This window comes from Dasypus novemcinctus, chromosome 18 (genome assembly GCF_030445035.2).
Source record: "Dasypus novemcinctus isolate mDasNov1 chromosome 18, mDasNov1.1.hap2, whole genome shotgun sequence".
NCBI lineage: Eukaryota > Metazoa > Chordata > Mammalia > Cingulata > Dasypodidae > Dasypus > Dasypus novemcinctus.
This window is the reverse complement of record NC_080690.1, coordinates 34525450-34549781: the sequence shown is the minus strand read 5'-3', so window position 1 is coordinate 34549781 and position 24332 is coordinate 34525450. Positions and strand designations below refer to the sequence as shown.

General features: G+C 43.9%; 2 protein-coding genes across 2 annotated transcripts in view; one reads left to right on the top strand and one right to left on the bottom strand.

The window, feature by feature from the left end:
* GNAO1 (G protein subunit alpha o1) overlaps positions 1 to 5872 on the top strand; it is a 184559-nt gene extending 178687 nt beyond the window's left edge. The window contains exons 7-9 of the mRNA XM_058279997.1: positions 339 to 492; positions 3435 to 3650; positions 4594 to 5872. Coding sequence (XP_058135980.1) covers positions 339 to 492; positions 3435 to 3622 — 342 coding nt within the window. The 3' untranslated portion in view covers positions 3623 to 3650; positions 4594 to 5872. The remainder of the gene's footprint in view (positions 1 to 338; positions 493 to 3434; positions 3651 to 4593) is intronic.
* Positions 5873 to 8433: 2561 nt separating this feature from the next.
* AMFR (autocrine motility factor receptor) overlaps positions 8434 to 24332 on the bottom strand; it is a 54552-nt gene continuing 38653 nt past the window's right edge. Inside the window, exons 10-14 of the mRNA XM_058279996.1 lie at positions 23019 to 23122; positions 16505 to 16639; positions 14959 to 15042; positions 11100 to 11284; positions 8434 to 10025 (exon numbers count right to left, since the gene is read on the bottom strand). Coding sequence (XP_058135979.1) covers positions 9878 to 10025; positions 11100 to 11284; positions 14959 to 15042; positions 16505 to 16639; positions 23019 to 23122 — 656 coding nt within the window. The 3' untranslated portion in view covers positions 8434 to 9877. The remainder of the gene's footprint in view (positions 10026 to 11099; positions 11285 to 14958; positions 15043 to 16504; positions 16640 to 23018; positions 23123 to 24332) is intronic.

The window sequence follows — 24332 nt, the reverse complement described above, 5'->3', positions numbered from 1 at the left end:
ACACCGAGAGACCCTTTTGTGGCTGGGGAATCTCTAGTGGGGAGAGCCTGTCCTCAGTCTCTCCCAGGGGGCCATAGTTGGCTCCTAGTCCAGCACTAGCCCCGAGAGGAAGGGTGTCCCTGGGCTCTGACAGTTGAGGGTGAGCTGCACAGTGAGTTGCTGTGGATTGCAGATTCTATCCATCAGCCGCAGTGGGGCCTGTAGGCACAGGCGCCCTCACAAGCTGCCAAGTAGCACAGTTCCTCTTTCTTAAACCTAATTCTCTTCTCTTTCCCTGTCTCTGTGTCTCTGCCTCTCACTGTCTGTCCTGCTCTCTTCTTCCCCACCTGGGGCTGCAGAACCGCATGCACGAGTCTCTCATGCTCTTCGACTCCATCTGTAACAACAAGTTCTTCATCGATACCTCCATCATTCTCTTCCTCAACAAGAAAGATCTCTTTGGTGAGAAGATCAAGAAGTCACCTTTGACCATCTGCTTTCCTGAATACACAGGTGGGTGTCACAGAGGCCCTGTGCAACAGGAAGGCCCTGGGAAGGCCCAAGAAGAAGCAAGGGCCAGGGCCCAACTGCCCATGAGTTCAGGGAACCCAACTGGCTGCTCAGCCAGCACCTCTGTGGCTGAGCATGGAGTGCCTGGGGCTACCAGGGCATGACCTGGGAAGGCTTGTCTCTTCCCAGGACACAGCCCTGGGTGTGGTGGCAAATGTCCCCTCTAAAGCCATGGACATTGTGGCCACGTGGCTCGGGAATGACATGGCAGGGGTCAGGAGACAGGACAGTACCACAGGCCTCCTCTTCCCCCTTCCCTGGATCCCCCTCTAGAAGAGCTCTCGGGATCACACCCGTGGCCTCCCTTCACAAGCCCAGGGCACCGCTCACATGAATGCATGAATTAGAAAAGGGTGCTACTTCCTTCATGCCACTGGGGGGCACGAGGCCTACAAGTGGGGCCTGGGCTGCATTTCAGCCCCACTTGCCTTCTCTACTACTAGCAGTGGTACACTGAACATCCTGTGCCTCCACGTGCTGCAGCCCTGCCTGCAGCAGCCGGGTCATTGCACCCACCCTGCCATGCCTCCTGCCCCCACTCCCTCCACCCAACCCTCCAACTACTCACAAGCCTTCCTACTCCTGCCCCCCTTCTTTGTCCTGAGCCCTTCCTCTGATCTGACTCCCAGGGAAATGTATCACAGACCCTCCCAACTCCCATCCCCAACAAGGAAGCTCTTCGCAAATTGGCAGATGAGACATCCTGCTGTCCCTGGCAGCTGAGAGAAAGCAGCTGCTAAAGGATATACCAGGTCTAGGGTTACAGGGATCCCAAGGATGAGAAGCAGGGCTCATGGGATGCTAGAGCCTAGCCCTTGACCCTCTGGGGACTGGGGAGCTTCTAGGTGACCCAGGTGGTGTCACTTTGCATGCTGAGGAGCACAGAGGACCAGAACCTGATCACACTGCTATGGGGGACGTGTCCTGCCTTCCAGGTAAGGCACAAGTTGGCTCCATGAGGAAGCCTAAATTGAGGCTATGAGCCTGGGCTCAGGTCCCAGGGCTCCACAGGTCCCCAAGCCCAGCTGGGGGGGGGGGTCCCAAATTCCAGAATAGTTCTACCCTAGACTATCCACCTTTCTATGCTACTGGGGACACACGTTGGCCCTCACCTTTGAAGGGTCAATTCCGAAGTTCTGAGCTAAGTCTGAATCCTCCCTGATGCTCCATGCCACTTGTGACTTTGCAAGGTTCTTGCCCATCCTAAGGTACAGCAGAGGAGAGTGAAGACAGAGCTGTGCCCTGGATGCCAGGTTCCCCAGACTGACAGACAGGTATCAGGCACACAAAGTCCCTAGGAGAGCAGGCAGGCTGAAACAGCCTCTGGAGCCTGGTCACTTGCAGCTGCACAAGTTATTTAAAACCCCTTTGCCTTTCTTCTGGGGACCACACCGGCTGAGGATGTGGGATTCAGCAGGCACCAAGGAGGGATGAGCTGGTGTCCCCATCTGGATGGGACACCCCTGTGGGTCTCCACCACACAGGCTCTGAAGACCCCTCCAGGAGATCACAAGCTTTTTTTTTTCATGCTCTGAGCCTTTGTCTTGGCCGTCCCTGGAAGGAAGGTCCTTGACTGGGTCCAGGTCTGGTGCTTTTTCTAGTCTTTGCGAAGTACGTACACACAGTGAGCTTTAGACAGCTCTGCTAGGAACTCGAGGCTCACTTTACTTCTACTCTGGTCTCTCTCCAACGGTGACCAAGGAGGAGGCTCTGCCCTGTGGGTCTGGGCCGCCTCCTTCTTCCCCCCAGAGATTTGCCCACCCTTTACCCCAGAGCAGCCTTTGCCTTGCTTAGCACTGACCTGGAGCACAGGGCTGGAGACTTCTTCTGATTCATCTTTAAATGAAAGGAGATAGAGCCTAGCTCAGAAGGCTTCCAGCAGCTAAGCCCCCACCTTCCGACCCTGTGGCTTAACATCTTGCCTATAGCAGAGGCAGAGAGAGAACTTTTCCAACACCTCAAATAAGATCACATTGTTTCCATGCTGCAGTGGGCGCCTCCCTTGTATTGAGCTTTACACACTTCTATGCTGATCCATATTTTACGGTATTTCCTTGAAAGCTATATACAGGGCAGGGTCATGATGGTTTGGCTTGCAGCTGCTAGACAACAGTTGGAAAACTTACCTATATCATCCACAAATATGTGCCCTGTTATCCCCACCCAGTCCTAGCCAGGGCCAAAGAGGACGACACTCAAGAAATTGGTGGGGACAGTGAGGAAGCCCAGTGTTACTACACTGATATCCCCTTAAACCTCCCAAGTTAAGGCCACTAGTGCCCTATGTCCTGGCCACTCACCTAAGAACTGGGACTGGTGAGAGATGCTCCCACCAAGGAAGCATTAGAAAAATCCACCAAGGGTTAGAGGAGCCCAACATGGAAGGAAGAGAAGCCCAGGCCGGTACCCACCATGCTCCAGTCTCAAGCCCTGGGTCACCACCAGCCCTGTTCAGTAGCTCCACATCAGACTATATTTCCTTGCTTTCTCAGCAGCAGCAGTTCTAGTCTAGGCCCTGGCGAGTGTTGTGATGGGCAAACCCAGGCTCTCTGGGCCTCTCTTTGCTCATGAAGAAAGCAGAAGTGAAAGTCTAAGGCCTGTGTCCTCTCAGGACTCCTGCATAGAACCAGTGCAAAAACACAGGAAACAGCCCACAAAGCCAAAAGCCAGGCAAATGCCAAGTCTTATGTAGTCTTTAATTTAAAATTACATCCTGGAGAAAAAATGCCCAACAATCCTACTGTAGTCTTCCTCCATTCCCTTCTCGGTCACTCAGCTGCTTCCTGGAAAATGCCACAGCCCACCACTCAGCCTTAGCGTCCTCCCGGCGCGTCCACCACCGCTCTCACCAGGCCCCTTCCCTGTTCTTCTGTGTCTTGTTACAGGCCCCAATACCTATGAAGATGCAGCCGCCTACATCCAAGCACAATTTGAAAGCAAAAACCGCTCACCCAACAAAGAAATTTATTGTCACATGACTTGTGCCACAGACACGAATAATATCCAGGTGGTATTCGACGCCGTCACTGACATCATCATTGCCAACAACCTCCGGGGCTGCGGCTTGTACTGACCTCTCGTCCTGTATAGCAACCTATTTGGTAATGATTCCAGCACTCACAGAAAAGCTTGCACATGCACACGCACGCGCACACACACCATTAACAAATGCAAGTTGGTAAAAAAAACTTTTAAAAGGTGTAACAAAAACATATATACGAATATATATTTAAAAGATTTTTAGCTTGTAATAGAAAGAGCTGCAGACAGAACTGACCACCGTCCCATGGCTCAAGGTTTTCCCGGGGACAGCACATGCGCATGCATGTGTTTGTGTGCACACTCACGCACACGTCATGATGCGAGCCCTGATTTGGGTGTCCATCCTTTTAAAAGCAACCTTGTGAGTTTACTCTCTGAGACCCATATCCGTGAGCAAGGGGAGGGCAGAGAAGGGCCTGCTTCTCTGCATTCCCCCAGAGGTGGTATGCTCTCAACAAGTGCAAATTCCAAAACCTTTTAAAAAGCAGCCAACACCCTAAGACCTCCCTACTGTATGTCCCCAACAATTCAAGGACACTTCTCTTTTGGGTGGTGGTGGTAGAGTTTAAGAATTTAGAATCATTGCTCTGACCAATCCACTGTCTCCTGAGTTTTCTTTATTCCCATAAACAAGGCAAGAGTCAGAGAAAAGGCAGTGTGCTTTCTAAAGCAGCCCTGGGAAGGGAACATGCCAGTGATAGCTCCAACTAGCTTGCAGAGTTGCCAGACCCTCTGAGAAGTCACCCGGGAAGTAGGGGAGCAGGAATGGCCAAAGAGAGACTGGACAGTAAACCTGGCCTGGATCAGGGTCCCATGGGGGAAGCTTCCCCAGAGTACTGGCACGGACTTACTTGGGCTCTTCATCCCTCGTGATGCTGCCCCATTTTGCCCCTCCCCAACATTATTTTAAAAATGTTCTACGGTTTTTTGGTTGGTTGGTTGGTTGGTTTTTAAAATCAAAGAAAATGGTCAGACCAGACCCCCTTATCTCTCTCTCTGCAGACTGCTTCATGGACTCTTTGCTGTTGGCGTTGACCTCCTGGTAGCATGACCTTTTGGCCTTTGTAAGACACACAGCCTTTCTTTATCAAGCCCCTGTCTAACCTACGACCCCAGAGTGACTGACGGCTGTGTATTTCTGTAGAATGCTGTAGAATCTGGTTTTAGTTGAGTCTTAACATTTAGAATTTGAAAGAAAAAAAAAAAGCATTTCTCATGTGCTCTGTAGCTTAAAGAGGAAAAAGGAAAAACCACCATTTCATCCATATTTGTTTTTGAATTAAACAGACATCTGCATCTGTCCCTCCCCTCCCCCCCCTCACAGCACAGCCCCCAGTCCACCTGCAGAGGGGGTGCTGTGCCCACGTGGGTTTGTGGAAAGCGTGCTCAGGCCCGGCTTGCCGGAGTCACACAGCACCCTGCAAAGCCCCCTGCCCTCAGCTACCCCCAAAATAGCCCAGCGAGCAGGGGCTTCCGCTCTCCCAGCCATAAGCTCCCAGCCACGCACTCACTCCAGGTTTGTAGAGAAAAAGCACAGCTCTCACTGGCCAGTAGTTGCCAAAAAGAATACTTATCACATATATAAATAGAGCCCTATAGAAAAGAATTTTCCCACTGACCCCCTTCCTAAAGATTTCCTTTGTAATTTTTTTTTTCAGTTTTTTGTTTTTATTTTGTCCTGATGAGTACTACGTATTACATACCAGAATACATTTTAGATTTTCAATCTTTCTGGTGGATGCTCTCCTTTTGTGTGTGTGCTCCCCTTTCCACCTCTTCCTTTGTTTCAGTGACCTGTGTTTGCTCTTTCTCACATGGGGACATTTGTGCTGCAGATAAAACGAACAACAAAAAAGTTTTTAAATACCTTAAGATGGAAAAAAAAACACAAAAAAATTAAAAAAAAAAAAAAGGTGGAATGTAGTGTTTCCATTAAAGCCACAGTTTTCATGACCAGTCCTATGTCATTTCTACTTTGACTAGTATCCAAACCCCAAACCTCTTCACAGTTTCACTTTTAAGATTTAATATTTGCTGAAGAAGACCAGTCACAGCCATTTCAAATAAAGAGGGCAAAAAGACAAAACACAAAAAATTATAAATACAGAGGAAAAAAAACTTGAAAAAAAAAAGTAAAAAAAGAAAAAAAAAAAAACCCACGGGTCTTTCTAAGCCTTTCTATTCCCAATCGGTGAGGTTTCTGTGATATCTTACACACTGCCAGTCTACTTCTCTAATGGAAAATTCATGTGTAGCTCAATAAAGAGAATGTTTGTCTGTATTCTTGAGTCTCTCACGCTATGGCTTCCAAACTATGGTTATTTAGTGGGCATCACTGGCAGGAAAGGGAAGGAGGGATTTGAACTGGCCACCAACTCTGGGAGTCTGGTGGGTGGGGCTGTAAGCCCTGGGGAAGGAGCCTCCTCCCCTCAGGACTCCTTCTCCATTCCCCCCTCAGTGCTGACATCAGTAGAGCAGGGAGCATGGTCACTGGGATGGTGTGTGACCCAGTGCCCCTTGGAACAAGGAGGGCAGAGGAACAGATCACTTCTTGTCCACAGATGCCCTCTTCCTCCCAGGTCCTCTAACCATTGGAAAAGAAGGGGTGGAGGGGGCAGGTAATCAGTATTTCCTGCTAATATGGGCTCCTCTTTCTTCTGCACCCAGTGGTTCTACCACAGTGGAATAAAGGGTAGTCCCAAGAATGAAGCCAAATTGCCTGGACCCTTTGCACCCAAGGAATTCAACCACTCACTTAGGATATCTTTAAAAGCCAAGGCCAAGCACTTTGCTTCCCGTTGCACCTGGATGCCAGGATGTCCAGTTCCCAACTCTCCCCTAGGTGGCCATGTATTTGCTGTAATAACTAAGAAATCACTAGAGACTGGGGACTGGAGGGAAACAGCAATTCCGTAGAATCCTTACATTACATCTATGCGCAGCTCACTAACCTAGCAGTCAAGTGCAATGTCACGCCATTCTGAATGGGAGGCCTCAGAGGTCGGTTAATTGGTATTCCTCTCCACAGCCCTACAAATGTGAATGATCAGCTCTGCAAGTCCTCTCCTTAGCAAGTTCCAGTGGTCTTTTGAATGTAGTGAGGGTAGAGGTCAAGGTTGATCTTGCTTCAGAGACTGAAATAACAAGACGCTAGTTCCCTCTTGCAACAAGCACCCAAGCCAACCAATCCAAGCACTCCTTAGACTTCCTCTGCCAGGATAGGCCTGAAAGCAAGCCAAACTATGCCTCTTTCCCAGTGCTTTCCCCACCAGCACCCTCCACCCCCAACAACTGTTATCTGCAGATGAAGGTCCACAGTCAACTATCTCTATTGATGGGATGGTTTGCAATCCTGGCCACAACCTAACAACACTATCTAGAGGGACAAATCAAGATCCAGATGGAGGGCTGAAAGACATCACTTTTTCTACATATGGGTGGGTATGAATTGCTCTAAAAGGCCATATTCTAACAGGTCTTTCCCAACTATCAAATGAGCTTTGTAGACAGAGTCATCAGAAGTTTCTTTGCCTTATCTTTCTTAAAAAGGAGTTCTGGAAAAATTTTGGGGGGAAGGATGCAAGGGAAAGGTCGGTGAAATTAGAACGAGGAGCACACCCTATCTGTGTTAAAGCTGCCTGAGTGGTTGTTTTGTGCAGTCAGGATGAGAGCACTGCTCACCTAACAGAAAACATGGGCAAGGAGGTGGGAGGCAGAGGCCCCAGACAACTGAGGACCTTCTAGGTCAGGCAAGAAGAGGTTGCCAGCCACCTCATCAGCAAGGTCACTGTTCCCTTTTCACGCTGTGTCCTGCTTCAGGAGCCTTCAGATTCTTTCCTGAAGCCACACCACAGAGAGGATCAAGTCTGTTTCTGCTAACTAAGAATAAAAATGTGGCCACCTGAGCACCCAGGATTTATATCAATAAAGCAAAACAACCATATCTACATGGACCATCATTCTCTAAGGGACACAAAAAGGCTCAAATTTTGGAGGGGGCGGAAAAGAACCAAGAACCCAAGATATCAGCATAACAGAGCAATAATAAAATGGAGGGAATAACACACTATACTCCAAAACCCTGGAAATGACAGAGGCAACTCACTCACAAATCATCAGAATGCCCTGCCCTGATTCCTTTTTCTCCATTCCAGACTTGAACCAGCAGCAGAGCCTTAGCTCTGCTGCTACAGGGCTGTGCAAGGTGAAGAGCTCCCTGAGGCCTGCACACAGGCCAGGTGGCCCGAAGTCATAGGTCAGGAAATCCGCCTGATTTAACAGGACACTGGTCTGGCCTCTGCCGTTGCCCTTAACATCTGTCCCAGGTGCTCCCAAGAAGTGATCTTAATAAAAGCCAAAAGACACTATAGTACCCAGAATCCTTCCTTGACTCTCTAGGAACAAAGTCTAAGGATGAAGTCAGGAGTTCTCATTTGGGTCAAATAAGCTATGTAAGACATTTCTGTTTTGATCACTGTCATACTACCATATTCTAATGTCTCAAATAAAACAAGAAGACTTAAATTAACTCCAATCTTCTCTTCTCACACATCTGAAACATAAGAATATGTAAAATTAGTGTCACCTACAGTGTGTGCAACATGCAATTCAAAGAAAAGTATAACTTAAGGAGTAAAATAAGCATTCTCTCCCTTTTCCTTGAAAAAAATGCTATAGATACTAGGGGAATACAAATGCCGTCTCCAAATAAATACTAGGAAAAGTAAAATTTCCCAATCCAAAGAAGAAAAAACTTCAACCAAAATGTTACACACAAAATCAAGATTCAATGTTGGCACCTTTGGAAAAAACTGCCTCAGCTTCCAACCACACACAACACACTAGAAGAGTCTGCTTTTTATTATTATTGTTTTACAATGAAAACAGAAACAAACTGCTATGCTCTTTGCAAAATGAATGAAAAAAATCACATAAATTTACTAAAAGCATTTTAAGGTAAGGCTTTTGAAAGATTTATTGGAATAAATTATTTCAGTCTAAATATTTATTCATCACCCTTTTTTCAATTACTTTTGAACATTCTAAAAACTTGCAGTTACGGGAAATACATTTAACTTTACCAATAATTTTAGATAATACTGGATTCTTCCCAAAATGACTACCAGAAAATTATGCTTTTAAACATTTCTTAAAAATTAAGCCCGGTGGGATAAAACTGAACTGTATAACCTATGATTGTATGTTTCAAATCCATAAAGTTAAATGTGGGAAGGACTGGTAAAGGTTCAGGAACTGGGTCTACTTCAAAGGAAGGTGGATTCATCACCTTACCATTCCATGTTTAATTAAACCAACAGAAACAAAGTTATGAAGAGGGAAGAAAGATATAAAAGATATCTTTTATTTCTTCAATACAGCCACTAAAATTTGCTCTCCCATCTTGCAAAACCCACATCTTCTCCAAGGACCAAACCCTGGTCTTATTTTCTTGACTAAGGAATTAAAATCAAAAATCAAAGCTTTCAGTGCTGCCCTTCCCCAAGTCCAGAAGAGGGCAATAAAATGCAGAGAGGAGATACAGGGAGGGGGTACTCAGGAGATGCAGGAGCACCAGAATTAACGGAAATAAAGCCAGCTTCGGATTGGGGGCTGAGAAATAAAGTCTCGGAGGTACTGGGACACAGGTTCCCTCCTCACTCTCTACAGCCCTGGGCTGCTTTTTCCTCCTCTGCTCCAGGCATCAAACCACAAGTTCTTTTCCAAGATGCCTGACTGCACAGGGGTCCAGGAGCCTGTGGGTCTGGCCTCTGTAACATTTTGACTGCTTCCTCACTAAGAACAGCAGTCTGACAACAGATGTTATCCAATGGTATAGAGTCATGCTCCAGCTGTAATCTCCTCAGTGCTTTGCTGCTCCCCCACTCCCACCCCATGCCCCACCCACCACCACATTTATAGCTAAAGACACCAGTATTTGTTGTGACTTATGAACAAAGCAGTAATCAAAGCTGCCTGCTGCAGGGTCTCTGGATGCTCACACCCTTTCAACCTTCCCCCACCCCCAATAAGTCCAGTCAATGCCAAAAGAGATCATGCCTAGAGTTAAAATGTGCAGTGTTTCTAAGGGGAGGAGAAATGTCACATAGAAAGTATTACAAAAAAGGATTAAATTTGTCAGCTGTCCAAACACTATTAAGACCACATGCTTTATACAGCAGCAATGCAGTCAAGCCCACTTCTTCGTACGGCAGGCAGAACTGGGCAGAGGCCTCTTCCCGTTGGGCACACTGCTCAGGAGGAGGCGGCTGAGGACGGCGAGCCAACGCTAGGAGGTCTGCTGCTTCTGAAGTCTCCGTTCCGCAGCAGCAGCCAGCATCCTTCGACGCAGGGTTACAGGGTCAGAGGATGTGCCTTCCGAAGGGAGGTAGCTCTCTGAGGCTGAGTCATCTTCAGAACTTTTATTCAGGAAACGCCTACAAAACCCAAGGGAGAGACATGGGAAGCTCGGGAACACACAACAGTGTGTTTCTTCAATTATCTTTAATTTCTCCATTTTCCAGACACCTCCATGAAACTGTCACTCAGCACCATCCCATGAAACAGATATCTATCTTCAAATAGATGGGCAAAAGTTCTCTTCGTATCGGGAGAAGGCCTGATCATGTGGGTTTCTCTCTGTCATGCACAATCCAATTGCAACGCTGGCACTGGGCACTAACCCCTCTACAACACTGGTCTTACTTAAACCCTTGAGGATCAACAAAAACCCCTATTCGCCCATAGGAACACCATGGTCTCCAGCCATAGCCACCTACTATGCTCCCAACTCTGGGCTGAGCAACACTGCTGTCAAGAGAGAGGACTCAGGGTCCAGACACCAGGTAAGCAGTAAACTGCTCCTGGCCTCAGCTTCCCAGCTCTAACACTGTCAAGTGGAAAGAACTACAGTGCTGCATCTTAGAGTTGTTAAGCAAATTCAATGACTTAAAATAAAGGGCATAGAACATGCTGGCACCAAAATGATATCCATGTAAGTGTAGTCAAAGATGTCTACAGGAGACCACCAATAGCACCAGCCCATGCTACTAGTTTGGCCCAGGGTTACCAGATCCTCTGATTTTTTAAGAGGCTTGAAACTTGAAATTTTAAGTAACAGGTGTAGTTTTTCAATGGTGGCATCTGCTTTATTTATTTTTTTCTAAGGCATCTGCTTTAAAAAGATACTCTGTGGGCCCAGCATGACAAGAGTCATCAAGCCACTGGTTTTTTTGCTTTTTATTAGTTCTTTTTTTTTTTTTTTTTTCGGAGGCACCAGGGATTGAACGCAGAACCTCATACATGGGAGCAGGCACTCAACCACTGAACTTCATCTGTTCTCCAATGAGAATTGGTTTTTTCGTTTGTTTGTTTTTAGAAAGTACCAGAGATTAAACCTGGGACCTTGTACATGGGAAGCAGGTGCTCAACCACTCGAGCTACATTCATTCCCTAGGCCAATGGTTTTTGATCTGTGATTTATGCCAACTAGAGCTGGAAAATCAACTTACTTTCGAGCTTGCTGCAGGAGGTCATCCTTGCGCTGGACTAACATGCGCTGTCTCTCATCAGCGGACTTGGAGAAGCGGCTACCCCGAGCCTCAAAGTCTTCTACTTCACTGGGTTCTGCTTCCACCTCACTGAAGTCCAACGTCTCCTCCAGCCGAGGGCTGAGGTCCAGTGGCACACGCTCAGTCTGGACACAGGAAGAAAGCAAAGAGGCAGCTATGAACATAGGCCTTCTCTGAAAATTCCTCACCTTGCCAGAGTTCCCCTGCATGCTGCTTTTCTGGACCCATCAGGAGGAATGCTGCCAGGCAGGAAGCAGGAAAGAAGGAGACACGTCTATGCATGGTGGGAGAGGTGGGTTCCTTGAGGTCAGGCATGCTGTATATGGTCTGCATACCACTAAGAATAGGGCCTGACTCACACCAGACATTCACTATTAGTGGAGTAAAAATATGATTACCAGTAAACAAAACAAAACAAACAAAAAAAACAGAAACACCTCAAAACCTTACATTCGGAAACTAATAAAATAGCCCATTTATATTTTGGAGATTTTCTGTTCAATTCTATTAATTGCTCAAAAATTTAAACCACACACAAAATTAAACCACAAGTCGGAGGCGATTTCGGGACGAGGAGTTGTCCTGGGTGGTGCTTCACGGACAATTACGGGACATTGTAGATCCCCCCAGGGCCCACTGGATGGAACGTGGGAGAGTATGGGCTATGATGTGGACCATTGACTGTGGGGTGCAATGATGCTCAGAGATGTACTTACCAGGTGCAATGGAAGTGTCACGATGATGGGAGAGAGTGTTGCTGTGGGGGGAGTGGGGGGTGGGGGCGGTGGGGTTGAATGGGACCTCATATTTTTTTAATGTAATTTTTAAAAATAAATAAATTAAAAAAAAAAAAAAAGACTTACCCAGTTTTGAGAAATACCTACTATTATTGGAAATTTTTATTGCTCCAAATTCTACTTTTCAATATTCTTTAAATTAATATCTTTCTAGTAATTGACTGTACTTGATTTAATTCAGCTTATCTATGTTCATTTTTTGAATAGTATTTTTAAATACCAATAAGCATTCAAATTTATCTATTAAATATAATCTTTTCTGTTTTCCAATATATCAATTTCTGCATTGTAACTTTATTCTAATATAATTGGTAGTTTTCTTTTCACTTCTTGAGGTAAGTTCTTAGTTCATTTATAATCTTGTTTATTTCATTTCTTTTCCCTTTTGATAATTGTGATGGTTAGGCTAATGTATCAACTCAACTAAGTAATGGTGCCCAGCTGTTTAGTTAAGCAAACACTAGGCTGATTGTAATAAAAGTGCATTTCATAGACTTTAAAAAAAAAAAAAAAAATTTAAACCACAAGTCTTATCACATCTACTGTATAAGTTTTACACACTCATTTAGTTCTGAGGAGTCATGTGGAAAACAAGGGTAAATTGTAAGTATCTTCAAAAAAAACAAAATAGACATAATAGATCATGTGATTCCTTGTAATACAGGACATTAAAGTGAGACTCTTTCTCAGTTTGGGCTGAAGCTTCAAAGGCTAAGGAAATGCCCAGGGCTGTACATCCTTAAGCAGGTGCCTACACATGCCACAATGCTTGTGCTAAGAGACCACAGCTCGTCAATGGCAGCCAATGGCCCCAGAAGCAGCCAGGACACAGGCCTATTTTTAAGAGCAAAGGTGTGCTGTGCTTTTATGTCACCCACCCTTACCATTTCCTACCTTCAGCCAAACAAGAGAAGGGACTTCAAGAGAACAATCTGGAGAAACTGATTCATATCCCCAATTTGGGGGACACAGGGAGTAGGTGACTGACATACACCCAAGAAATAAAAAAACAACAGGCTAAAGCACACAAAAAAAGAAGAGGGGACTGTGAGAGGAATACTGTAAGGCAATGTTGTACGTGTATCCTGGAGATTAGATACTGCAGGAGGGAACCAGGCTGAGGATGTTTAAAATGGACTTTGCCAACTAGACCACTTGAAGGGGGACAAGGTGGTTGTAAAAAGTGAATCCAAATTCAAAGGAACTAAAGTCAAGGTCATTGATCCTGGCTGGGGCAGGGAGGTCTCTAAGATAATCCCCTCCTGTGTATGTGTGTGCATGTGTATGTGTATATACACATGCATTCTGGGGTCATATCACCCCATCCTACTCCTGAGCCTGACCCTAGAAGGGGGTTAGAACAGCTAGTCAATAGAGGAGACTGAAGAAAGAAAACAAAATTCCACTCTCAGCCCCTGCTCTGTAGCAGGCTTCTAAGCCTGACACAGGCTTGAACTAGGGCAGCAAGAAACTTTGCATTAAGTGAAAAACAGAGTTGATGCAATTGAGGTTTTATTAACTCACTGTTTTTATTATCTGAACATGTTCAAAAAATGTTATATAGCAAACTTTCTTGTGAAATAAGTACTTTCCTCCACTATATTAAAAAAAAAATCTGAGAACTCTTCATGCTAACTCTAAAATACTGCTGGAGAATCAAGACCGAAATCTCATGTGCTGCTCCCTTCAGGCACCTCCAAAACAGTCTAGTGTTCAAATCTGAGCTAAGCCAGCTTCCAGAAAACTAAAAATGCAAAAATAGACACCTTCTTCAGAAGTCACCATTTTTCAAATTATGCACAATCCAATTAAGGCTTTGGACAAGAAAATTTTAACTCAGCCACGGATTGGAAAAACCTTAATAGTTTTTTATTTGATTCCCTATTTATAGTGGAAAAAATCATGAGCTGAGAGCAGCCTCCATAACACTTACCAAGAAGAGCCCTGGGGTGGGGGGTAGGGGGTATATGGGAACCTCTTACATTTTTTAATGTGATGTATGTAACTTCAAAAAAAGACAATTTATAAAAATGATAGGGTGGGGGGGTGGGGAGCGGGGTATATGGGAACCTCTTATGTTTTTTAATGTAACCTTCTTTGTGATCTATTAACGTTAATTTAAAAAGTATAAAAAAAAAAAAAAAGAAGAAAAGCCCTGATCCTCACTGATAAAGCGTTCACATTCTCCCTCAGACATGAGCCCTATATGGGGAAAAAGGAGAAACCCCACATGCAGGAAGACAAACTAAGGTTATTTGTTTTTTTCCCATCTCATAAGAAAATTTTTGAAAGTACTGTAATTGACTAAGCAATGGGAATTAAAGAAGAGGAGAACAAACTGGAATCCCTAGGATTTGGGGCAAAGAACATGTGTGTGTGCCCTGGAATTCAGACAGAGGAGTTGCTTTTGTTCAAGGATGGGTACCCCAAGTGTCACCCAAAGTAGATTTTCTAGGCAGCTCTGACTCCCAAGATAACCACACTCCCTTCCCTTTCCCCTTCTACCCATTGCTCAGGGGGTTTCATTTTGGGGGAAATCCATGAAAATATCTAGGAATCCTGAGCTGGAAAGGTGAGGTATGGGGGGAGAGTAAGTCGATGGCCTCACCTCCTGGAGGGCTTGTCCTAGTCAATCCCCACCTGTATTTGGATGGGTCTAGTTACCCTCGGAGTCCTGAGCTGGGGCCCAGCTTCGTCCTGCCCATCCTAATGCTACACTCAAACTCAAAGTAGCAGGGCTGACCTGGGGACAGCTTGACTCTTTCCACCTCCCAGTCATGAGAGCAATCCTGAGGAAGTGAGCAACAGGTCTTGGGTAGAAACAGAGGCAAGCCCATGGGCACAGCTTGATTTAGTAACCTGAAATATCAAGACAGATGAGATATGGCCTCATTCTGTGTTCCTGCCCCGAGCCTCACAATGTTAGGGTAGGAATGAAGAAGACATGCCAGGTACCACGCTACTCTTCTACAATCTCACATACCTACACATGCTGATTTTACCTGAGTAGAAGTTTCTCCCTCTTCCTGGTCACTGTTTGGCCTTTCCACAGGATTGTTCAATGCAGGTCTAATGCCATCTGACCGCTGAAAGAGAAAGAGTGCCACAAACAATACAGAATCATTCAGAGATTAAATGACAAGTACAAGGCCAACCCAGAGCACACTGGGAGCTATGGTCCCCAGTGGTCCCTTGCGCAGGGCACCAAGGTAAAAACCCTTGACATGACTATCTCCTTTATCTTCTTAACATCCTATTAAATAGGTTGTTATTTTCATTTTAGCCAGTTTAAGATCTTAGCCAATGCTGCAGCCACGTGGGGGCCCACACCCCTTCAGGTCTTACCATCAGTGCCTGCCAGCCAGTCTTTACACCTCATTGCCTGAGGACTTTTTCCTGGTTGCATGCTGTTTTTTGCCAACTCCAGAAGCAACACTCAAGCAATGACTGATGGGAACCGGCGTATAAATAAATACCTTAGCTCCTGACCCCTCACAAGGCATATGCTCTACACTGATCCCACTGCAGTGTCTCAGTGGGATTAAGCTCCAGTCACCTACAGTGCTAACTTGCTCAACAATGAGCCTTTTATTGGCTCCCTCCTTTCTGTCTCACACCCACACTCCCTATCAGTTTCCTGGGATTACTTCCCAAGGAGGCTTTATGCATTCAAATCCTTCTCTCAAGGTCTACTTCAAGGGGGAATCCAACCTGACAGTCAGGTAACATAGCTGAGAATTGATGAGCCACATCTAAAACCTCAATCTGATGTCCATGCTCTTTCCTTCTTCAAAGATTCTTAAGTTTTAGGATTTTATTAATAGATTTCCATATATTTTTGCATATTGAAGTTAAATAATTTTTTGATAGATTATTCTCTAATCAGATATATATATTCCTAGGTCCTGCCAGAAAACCTTGTCTTGAATATATTAATACTTCTTCTACACATCAGAGAAATTATGTGATGGGCCAGGAGACCTGACCAGACCAGATGTGAATTGTCCCTCTTGGAAAAGCACACCAATGTGCAAAGCCTACTGGGGACAGAGGGCAGCATCTGCTGGAGCAGAGATCTGCAAACAACAGCCCTTGGGCTAAATCCAGTCTGCCACCTGTTTCTGTAAATAGAGTTTAACTGCTCGTTCATTTACATATTGTCACTGGCAGCTTTAGTGCTATAAGAGCAGAGGTGAGATGCTCTAACAGAGACGTATGGCCTGCAAAGCCTCAACTATTTACTTTCTGCCCTTACAGAAAAAGTCTGCCAACCTTTGTCCTGGAAGAACCAGTGCTCTGACCTTCTGGACTGGGAAAGGCAGGCTGGAGTGTACATCTGTACAAAAAAATTACCCAAAAACATTTGTCCCTGTTTAATTCTGCGTCTCTTTGGTGGGTCTGTTCTCGGTCACAATTTAGGGACAGTTTACAGAACGCCTTCATCAAATCACAAATGATATTCCATTATTAAGTAACTAAAATTTATCAAGATAATTAAATATTAGTGAAGACAGAATCCATCTGTCATATTTAAAAAAACCAGTTTACCTGTGTGGGAAAAGGTACTTGAATGCGTCCTTCTAAAATGTTGTCAGTTGTTATTTCAACTGAGCGTGTCAGCTGAAGGTCCTGCAGCACCAGGTGATATGGGACCTGGGGAAACATTTCTTGAATCTGATGAGCCTATAGGAATACAAATATAGATGCCATAGAAATGTTCACTCTCAGCAGTTACTTGTTTTTTGTTGCTTTTTTAAAAGATTTATTTTATTTCTTTCTCTCCCCTCCTCCCCCCACCCCCCATTGTCTGGTCTCTTGTTTCCATTTGCTGTGTTCTTGTGTGTTCACTTGCATTCTTGGTGACACCAGGAATCTGTGTCTTTTTTTGTTGAGTCATCTTGCTGCATCAGCTCTCCAGGTCTGCAGCGCCACTCATGGGTAGGCTGCACTTTTTTTGGTGGGGCAACTCACCTTGCACGCTCCTTGAGCGTGGGGCTCCCCTATGGGGGGGATACCCGTGTGTGGCACGGCACTCCTTGCATGCGGCAGCACTGTGCATGGGCCAGCTCACCACATAGGCCAGGAGGCCCTGGGTTTGAACCCTGGACCTCCTATATGGAAGGCAGACACTCTATCAATTGAGCCACATTCGCTTCCTGCAGTTATTTGTTAAGGTCATGGTGTATGGCAGGTTCTGGGCAATGAACTTGACTTCCTGCCTTGAAAGTGCAGGTAGGAAGGCCACTCTCATTCTGTGGATCATCACCAAACTAGAGTCCCTTTAGGATTTTTCCAGGATACCTAAATAGATAACTGGGGACAGTATCAATTTCAAAATAAAAAGAGCACAGAAATCTACTGGGTTCCAAGGCAGACTCAAGTAGAATAATAGTCTGATTTTAAAAAGTGTTCATTTTAAAGTTCAGTATACCTCAGGAAATATTTTCTCCTTAAAGATGTAATTCCCAAAAGGAACACCCTTCTAATACTCACAACATGGATGAAATTTGATTGCATTATGCTAAATGAAAGAGGCCTGACTCAAAACGTCAGGTATTAAAAAAAAAAAAAAAAGGTTAGGTACTGTATGATTATATTTATATGACATAGGCAATTCTTAAGGGATAACAGGCAAAATATACAGGCAAAACCAGAGGGTCATAAAACTGATAAGTGGTTTGCCAGGTGCTATGGGTACAGGGAGGAGTTGACTACAAAGAGGCATAAGGAATTCTAGAGGATGGGAATGGAATTGTTCTCTATCTTCATTATAGTGGTGGTTACATAACTATGAGTTTGACAAAATTCAGAGTTGGATATGTTTTAAAAGGGTAAATTTACTATATATAAATTATTCCTCAATTAGAATAGAATTTTATAGAAAGTTTAAATTTAATATTGCCCTGGAGACAGTTTTCAAACTAAACTCTAAGAACCTCTGAGTCTGCTCAAGCTTTAAAGTGGGTATATGGGAGAACAAGCATGGATTTCAACACACCATCACCCATACTTTCATGCAAATATCTGCAGACTTTTCTGTCTTCTTGTACTTGTTTTACAAATGCTTATGTATTTGCAAGGTTTTATTTGTGGAAAAATCCTAATGATTAAAAGAAAAAAAGGAAACAGCAGAAAAACTGCTTTAGGGATGTAGTAAGTCTACTACTGGGAATGTAAACCCCCAAAGGACTTAACCTAAAACTGGAAAGCAGGGTGAGTGGAGTTTGGGAGGGTGTCTCAACATCATGGCCTTGAAAGGAAAGATCAGGGCCAAACTTGCACAAAGATCTGCTGAGAGTTGTCACTGGGGGAAGGTGTGGGCAAGACAAGAAGTGCATGACAGAATACCCAGGGCCCCCATGTTCCTGGGATCCCCTCAATGCTTACGTGAATGAGCTCATCTTTTTTTCTTCCCAGCCTAAATTAAAGCTAACTGGGGAAGAGTCCATACAGACCTATATAATCAGAAAAAATTCTTTTCTATTCTTAAACAGCTTGCCCTTCATTGTCCAAATAAAAAATGCCTGATTCCTTTTAGTAAAGTGAAACTTTTCTTCTAGAAATCCAGTAAGTTAAATATTGGACTTTATTTTAAAAAATACATGGTTCTAATAAATTCGTTTGGCTAAAAATAGTCCACTCCAAGCCACTATGAACTGGAAGAAGAAACAAGGCTTGCCTAAGAACTGTAAACACACCGACTCCAAAAATATAATTCTCATTCCCATGAGGGCGACATGCCATGAATTTTGTTTGTTTTAAGAACCTGCAGAGTTTTAGCAGTTGCCTGACCTCAAATTATCTACGCAGCACCTCACAGAGTTGCCCATCAGTAGCTGAGTCAAGCTCCCACACTCCAGCTATCTGTTTGCATTCTAAGGTCACTCTTCACTCTGCAGATGACCCCTCAGAGTAACACACTGAGAAAGCAGGAGTCAGCAGGAGGCCTTGCCTTCTTTTTAAACCAAATTTCTGTAGCACCCATCTCTTCAACTAATAAAGGCAATGCCTCTCAGGCACAGGCTCCTAAGCGACCCTCCATCTTTCAGTTAACTCTTTCGTTTCTTCTCTACCACCAATCTCCCCCCTCTAGTGGTCACTCCTATTCATATACCGAAAGAGCTAGAGAACCTATCTTTTTAAAAAGACTCGAGGGGATGGTAATGTAAGATGTGAATACAAGGGGAATCCAGGTGTCGGGTAGACAGGAACTCTCTGTAGTATCTTTGAAACTTTTCCATAAATCTAAAATTACTCCAAAACAAAAAGTTTGTTAAAATAATAAAATTAAAAAGACCTATATGGGAAACGGACTTTGGCCCAGTGGTTAGGGCGTCCGTCTACCATATGGGAGGTCCGCGGTTCAAACCCCGGGCCTCCTTGACCCGTGTGGAGCTGGCCATGCGCAGCGCTGATGCGCGCAAGGAGTGCCGTGCCACGCAAGGGTGTCCCCCGCGTGGGGGAGCCCCACACGCAAGGAGTGCGCCCGTGAGGAAAGCCGCCCAGCGTGAAAAGAAAGTGCAGCCTGCCCAGGAATGGCGCCACCCACACTTCCTGTGCCGCTGACGACAACAGAAGCGGACAAAGAAACAAAAGCAGACAAAGAAACAAGACGCAGCAAATAGACACCAAGAACAGACAACCAGGGGAGGGGGGGAAATTAAATAAATAAATAAATCTTTAAAAAAAAATAAAAATAAAAATAAAAATAAAAAGACCTATAGGGTAAAGAATAAGAATCTCATGTCCTGGCATTTACTTATATCTGCATTTAAATGTTCTGGAAGAACATAATACAAAAGAAACTAATCAAAGTTGTTAGGGCAGAGGGTAGGGGCAAGGGGTACAAGTATGTATGACTTTGCTGTTTAGCTCTAATTTTTTAAACATATAAATAAATGGCTGGTTCAAAAAATTTTAAAACAAAAACTCCACTTGATACTACTTACCTCCCAAGCTACCACCTCCACTTAGTCACTCCCTTTATATAACATATTTCCAGATACTATCTATTTATTCAGCTTCCATTCATTCCTCAATCTGCCAAAATCTGGTATTCATCCTCTCACACCACAGATATTGCTTGTTCTTCTCCAGGGACTCGCTCAATGGCCTCCAATCTGCCAAATCTAACACTGACTTCTCTGGCCTCACATATAAGAATTCTCACGTGGTTGACTCTTCCCCTACTGCAATCACTCCTGTGAACTGGCCACTCCTGTCTCCCAGTTTCCCTCATTCTCCAGCCACAGCATGCTCTTTCTACCAGATGTTGGAGTAACCCCAAGTTCAGTCCTGAGACTTTTTCTCTTTGCAACCTACATTCTCTCCTTAGATGAGCTAATCCAATCCCCCGCTTTAAATATGTCTATTGTTTCATGCACTCAAATGTCCATCTTCAGCTTTACGTCTTCATGGAGATCCAGACTCAAGACATTCAGAACTGCTTCCGTAACATCTCTACTTGGGTGTCTCACACACACCCAAACTTATTCAGCCAAACAGAACTGCTGAGTCCCTGTCCCCAATCCTCTTCCTTCCTAGTCTTGCCTATCAGTGCATGGCACCACCATCTACCTAGCTGCTTAAATCCAAACCCAACTTAACTTTCTTTCCTCACTTCCTTTACCCTACTACCCCCATATCCAAATCAAAGCAACAAGTTCTGGCAGTTCATCTTACAAAAGTGTCTTAAATCTCCCCATTTCTTTTCATCTTTATTATCAATACCTTCCTATAAGCCACCATTTTCTTTTGCCTGGAATATCACAACACCTCCTAACCAGTCTCACCACTTTCATTTTTGGCCCTCTATAATTCAATCTCATCCCAGACACCATAATCATTATCCATTAAATGTCCCGGCAGTACCCTAAAAAACAAAACAAAACAAAAGCCTTGAACGGCCTTCTAGTACTTTAAGTATAAATCTAAACTTTGAGAGTGGCTTTCAAGTGCCTGTGTGATCTAGCTCTGCAATCTCAACTTAAACTACAATCTCAGTCCCCTGCTTGCTAGGCTCCAGCCACAATGACCTCTCTCAGCATCTAGCACATTGTTTCCCCGTGGCCTCTATACCTACTATTTCCACTGCCTGGCAGCTCTTCTCACAGATTTGCCTCTATCTTGTCCTCAGGTCTAAATTTAAATATCAGTGCCTCCGACAGAACTGCTCTGGATGCGTCCTCTGAAACAGCCTACAGCCACCCACTCTCTAGTACACTGTCTGCCTTAGTAGCCTTCACAGCACTCATCACCATCTGCAATTACCTTATTTGTCTGTGTTTATAAACTGTCTCCTCAACTAGAATTTATACTTCTTGAGGGCAGGACTTGTGTCTATCACATTTACATTGTGGCTGCTATTCCCAGCACCGTGCTACCATAGGAAGAGCCTTTCAGGACCAATTTATAGAATAAATGAATTAAGATTAATGAATGAATGAATGAATACTGGCCAGAATTACCCAGGTCAGTCAGAGGCCCTACTCCAAGCAGGACAAAAGTTGTTCGTATCTGAAGACTTGTACGTACTATCACAATGAGCACTAGATTTCAGCAATGGTAAAACATGTTTCTCTAACAATGTAAATAAAAACATACACCACATGACAAGGCTTTGGAAAAATACCAAGTCTTGAAGTATACGAGCAACATGTTTGAGTCAACAGAATGCCTCAATATCTTGAGGTTCTTACATGTATTTGGTGGGAGGAGGGGGGAAGGAAAAGGGATAAAAACACATTTTATAGTCTTAATATAATTTTTAATAAAAGGTGCATTATTCACTCCAATGAATAATTTCCCCAAAATATTTTGGCCTAAATCAAGGTGAGACCCAGAGAGAGTGAACCCTGTAGTACACTCAGAAAAGGTTAGATTATCTGCCACACAAATAAAAAGCCAGCAGCAGCCACATCCCTCCTTCTGGAAGAGTGGACATTTCCATTTGGGCTTCATAGTCATGGTTTATCAGCTCAAGCCCAGACTCCTTATCTAATCTCTTCATTCCAGTTCTGCTCTAGATCTACAAAAAATTCCTGGAGCCATACATATACCCTTTGATTTCCCTTTTTGTTAGCCATATATGACCCAAAAAAGCTAAACAAGAATCCAAGGGTATAAATAAAGACAAAGTAAACTCTAAAGGTACACATATAAATGGATTACCAACAAAAGAACCAAGAAAAATCACTGATAAAAAGAAAGTCTACAGTGATTTTCTCAAAGGATTTCATTGTTTTTAAAATGGACTCTAATTGTCTTCCTTGTAATTGTCTCTGACCTTTTTCTCAGAGACCAGGACTCCAGGATAGATATTTACCTGATACTCATCACTAAATACATGGTAATTGTATTTAATATGTATTTAGTTATAGTTAATGACCTCACTCCTGCCTTTCTTTTTCATTGACATAGCTTTCATTTCTATTATTGCAGTTTCAATAATATGAATAAATTGAAAATTTGCACCAGTAAGACATTCTTTATTACTAAATCAGTCCTTAGAAATACTTGGGCCTCTAACATTCATTCACATAAATATGACTGCTGCTCGCTCTAACTTCTTTGGGCTCTTCTAATTTGAATGGAGTATAATTTCACTGTGAAACAGTACTATGAGACTGTGCAGTGAAATGAAGGGTAGAGTTTTAGGAGATGGTAATGACTTGAAACACAAGGATAAAATAAATTCAACACAATGGGGGCAGCTTATCTATAAGTAATAATTACTGTTTCTTGCTCTGAGGAAGACAGAAGAGACGGGGAAACCTGAAGAAACTTCGTCAAAAAATAAAACATCTTTTACATAAATGTCTAATGTATATTATACAATTCTAATGTTTACTGCATTTCTAGTATGCCCATAAATGCATTAAATATTCAATTTTTTAAAAAGGAAGAAAGCCAGCTCCCAAACTGGTTTCAAATTTTAAAACACAGGAATTGAAGTGGTCCCAATGAACAAACAGACCAACAAGGTCATACACACTGTATACATCTGTTGGCTTTTCTTTCCCTCTTAATTACCGATCATCTTGAAGTAATCCGACGTCCTTACCATTGCATTAAGCTGGGAGTTGCTCGCCTGAGTGATGCCAAGAATGTTGGTGGTGTGCATCACTTCGACTGAGAAGCTCGGCAGCCAACTAGCAATCCGGGACCCTAAAACAAATGAGAATCCAGAACCAAGTTTGAAACCTGACTCTTAAAGTGCCATCTACCCTAAAGCAGGCTACCCTATATTATCAGCTAACATACGCTGAGGGCTTACTTTACGCCCCGCCTTGTGCCGAGTGTTTCACATAGATTAGCTGATTTAATCCTCACTGGAAACCTACACAGTACCTCCTAATTTTATACCTGTTTCACTCTTCTCAGAGGTATGACTCTCCTCCCCTTGTTCTTTGGCCCCTGAAGCAATCAGAAGTAACTTTCCCAAGGTCACACAGTCAGTTACAATAGTGGCCAGGGTTTGAAGCCAGCAATCAAAGTTCTGGAACACTTCACCACTAGGCTGTCCTGCTGCCTAGCTGCCCTCCAGCCTCACAATCCCTCTATCTAGGCTCTCAGCCAAGAATACAAGGAAGGTTTCCATGGCTCAAAAGCAGCTACAACAGGTTTTTGATGTGTTATTGCTCCTCTCTTTCATATAAAACAAGTTACTACTTAGTTGGAGATACCCATTTTCACAATTACTTTCAGGAAATATTTTCTCCTTAGTAATCTGATTTAAAGGCCTTGGATTTCTTATTTGAAATTCTTTTCAAAGAAAACTGACACAGGCTTATGGGCTAATGGCACCAAGTATGCTGCTTCTGCTGTTGGGGTACTTGGCCAAGAAATAAACACTAAGGTCAGGATGATAAAAACAAGCTAAATGACCACCTCAGAGGTCTCTCCTAACAAAATGTGTTTTTCAATTTTTTAAAAATTATGCTTAATAGTAAGAAATGAGAAAGGCTTTGACTAAGTTTTGAGCAATAACGATTCATAAAATAATGGATTACTTAGATAGGCTCCATCTCCAAGATCTGTTAGTATCTTTCAGAAGTCTTACCTGGGAGATGCCACCAATCCAGCCCCTCCCACAGCCCTGGTTCAGCCAGTCAAGCAGCCCCTCATCAACTCTCCAGAGACTTAACTCTAATCTCCTTGGTCCTTTCTTTCAGGAATTTCACCAACACGTCACCACTACCACCCTCCTTCACCTTTCAGAACTTAAACCAGAGATTTGAATAGCACTCCCTCAAACAAAAGTCCAGTGATGCCTGGCTCACAGCAGTAATTAGAAATATGAATTCACAGTATTTAATGGTATTGGAATTCATGAAATCCAACAACAGCTTAATATTGTTTGAATTAAGGAAGAATG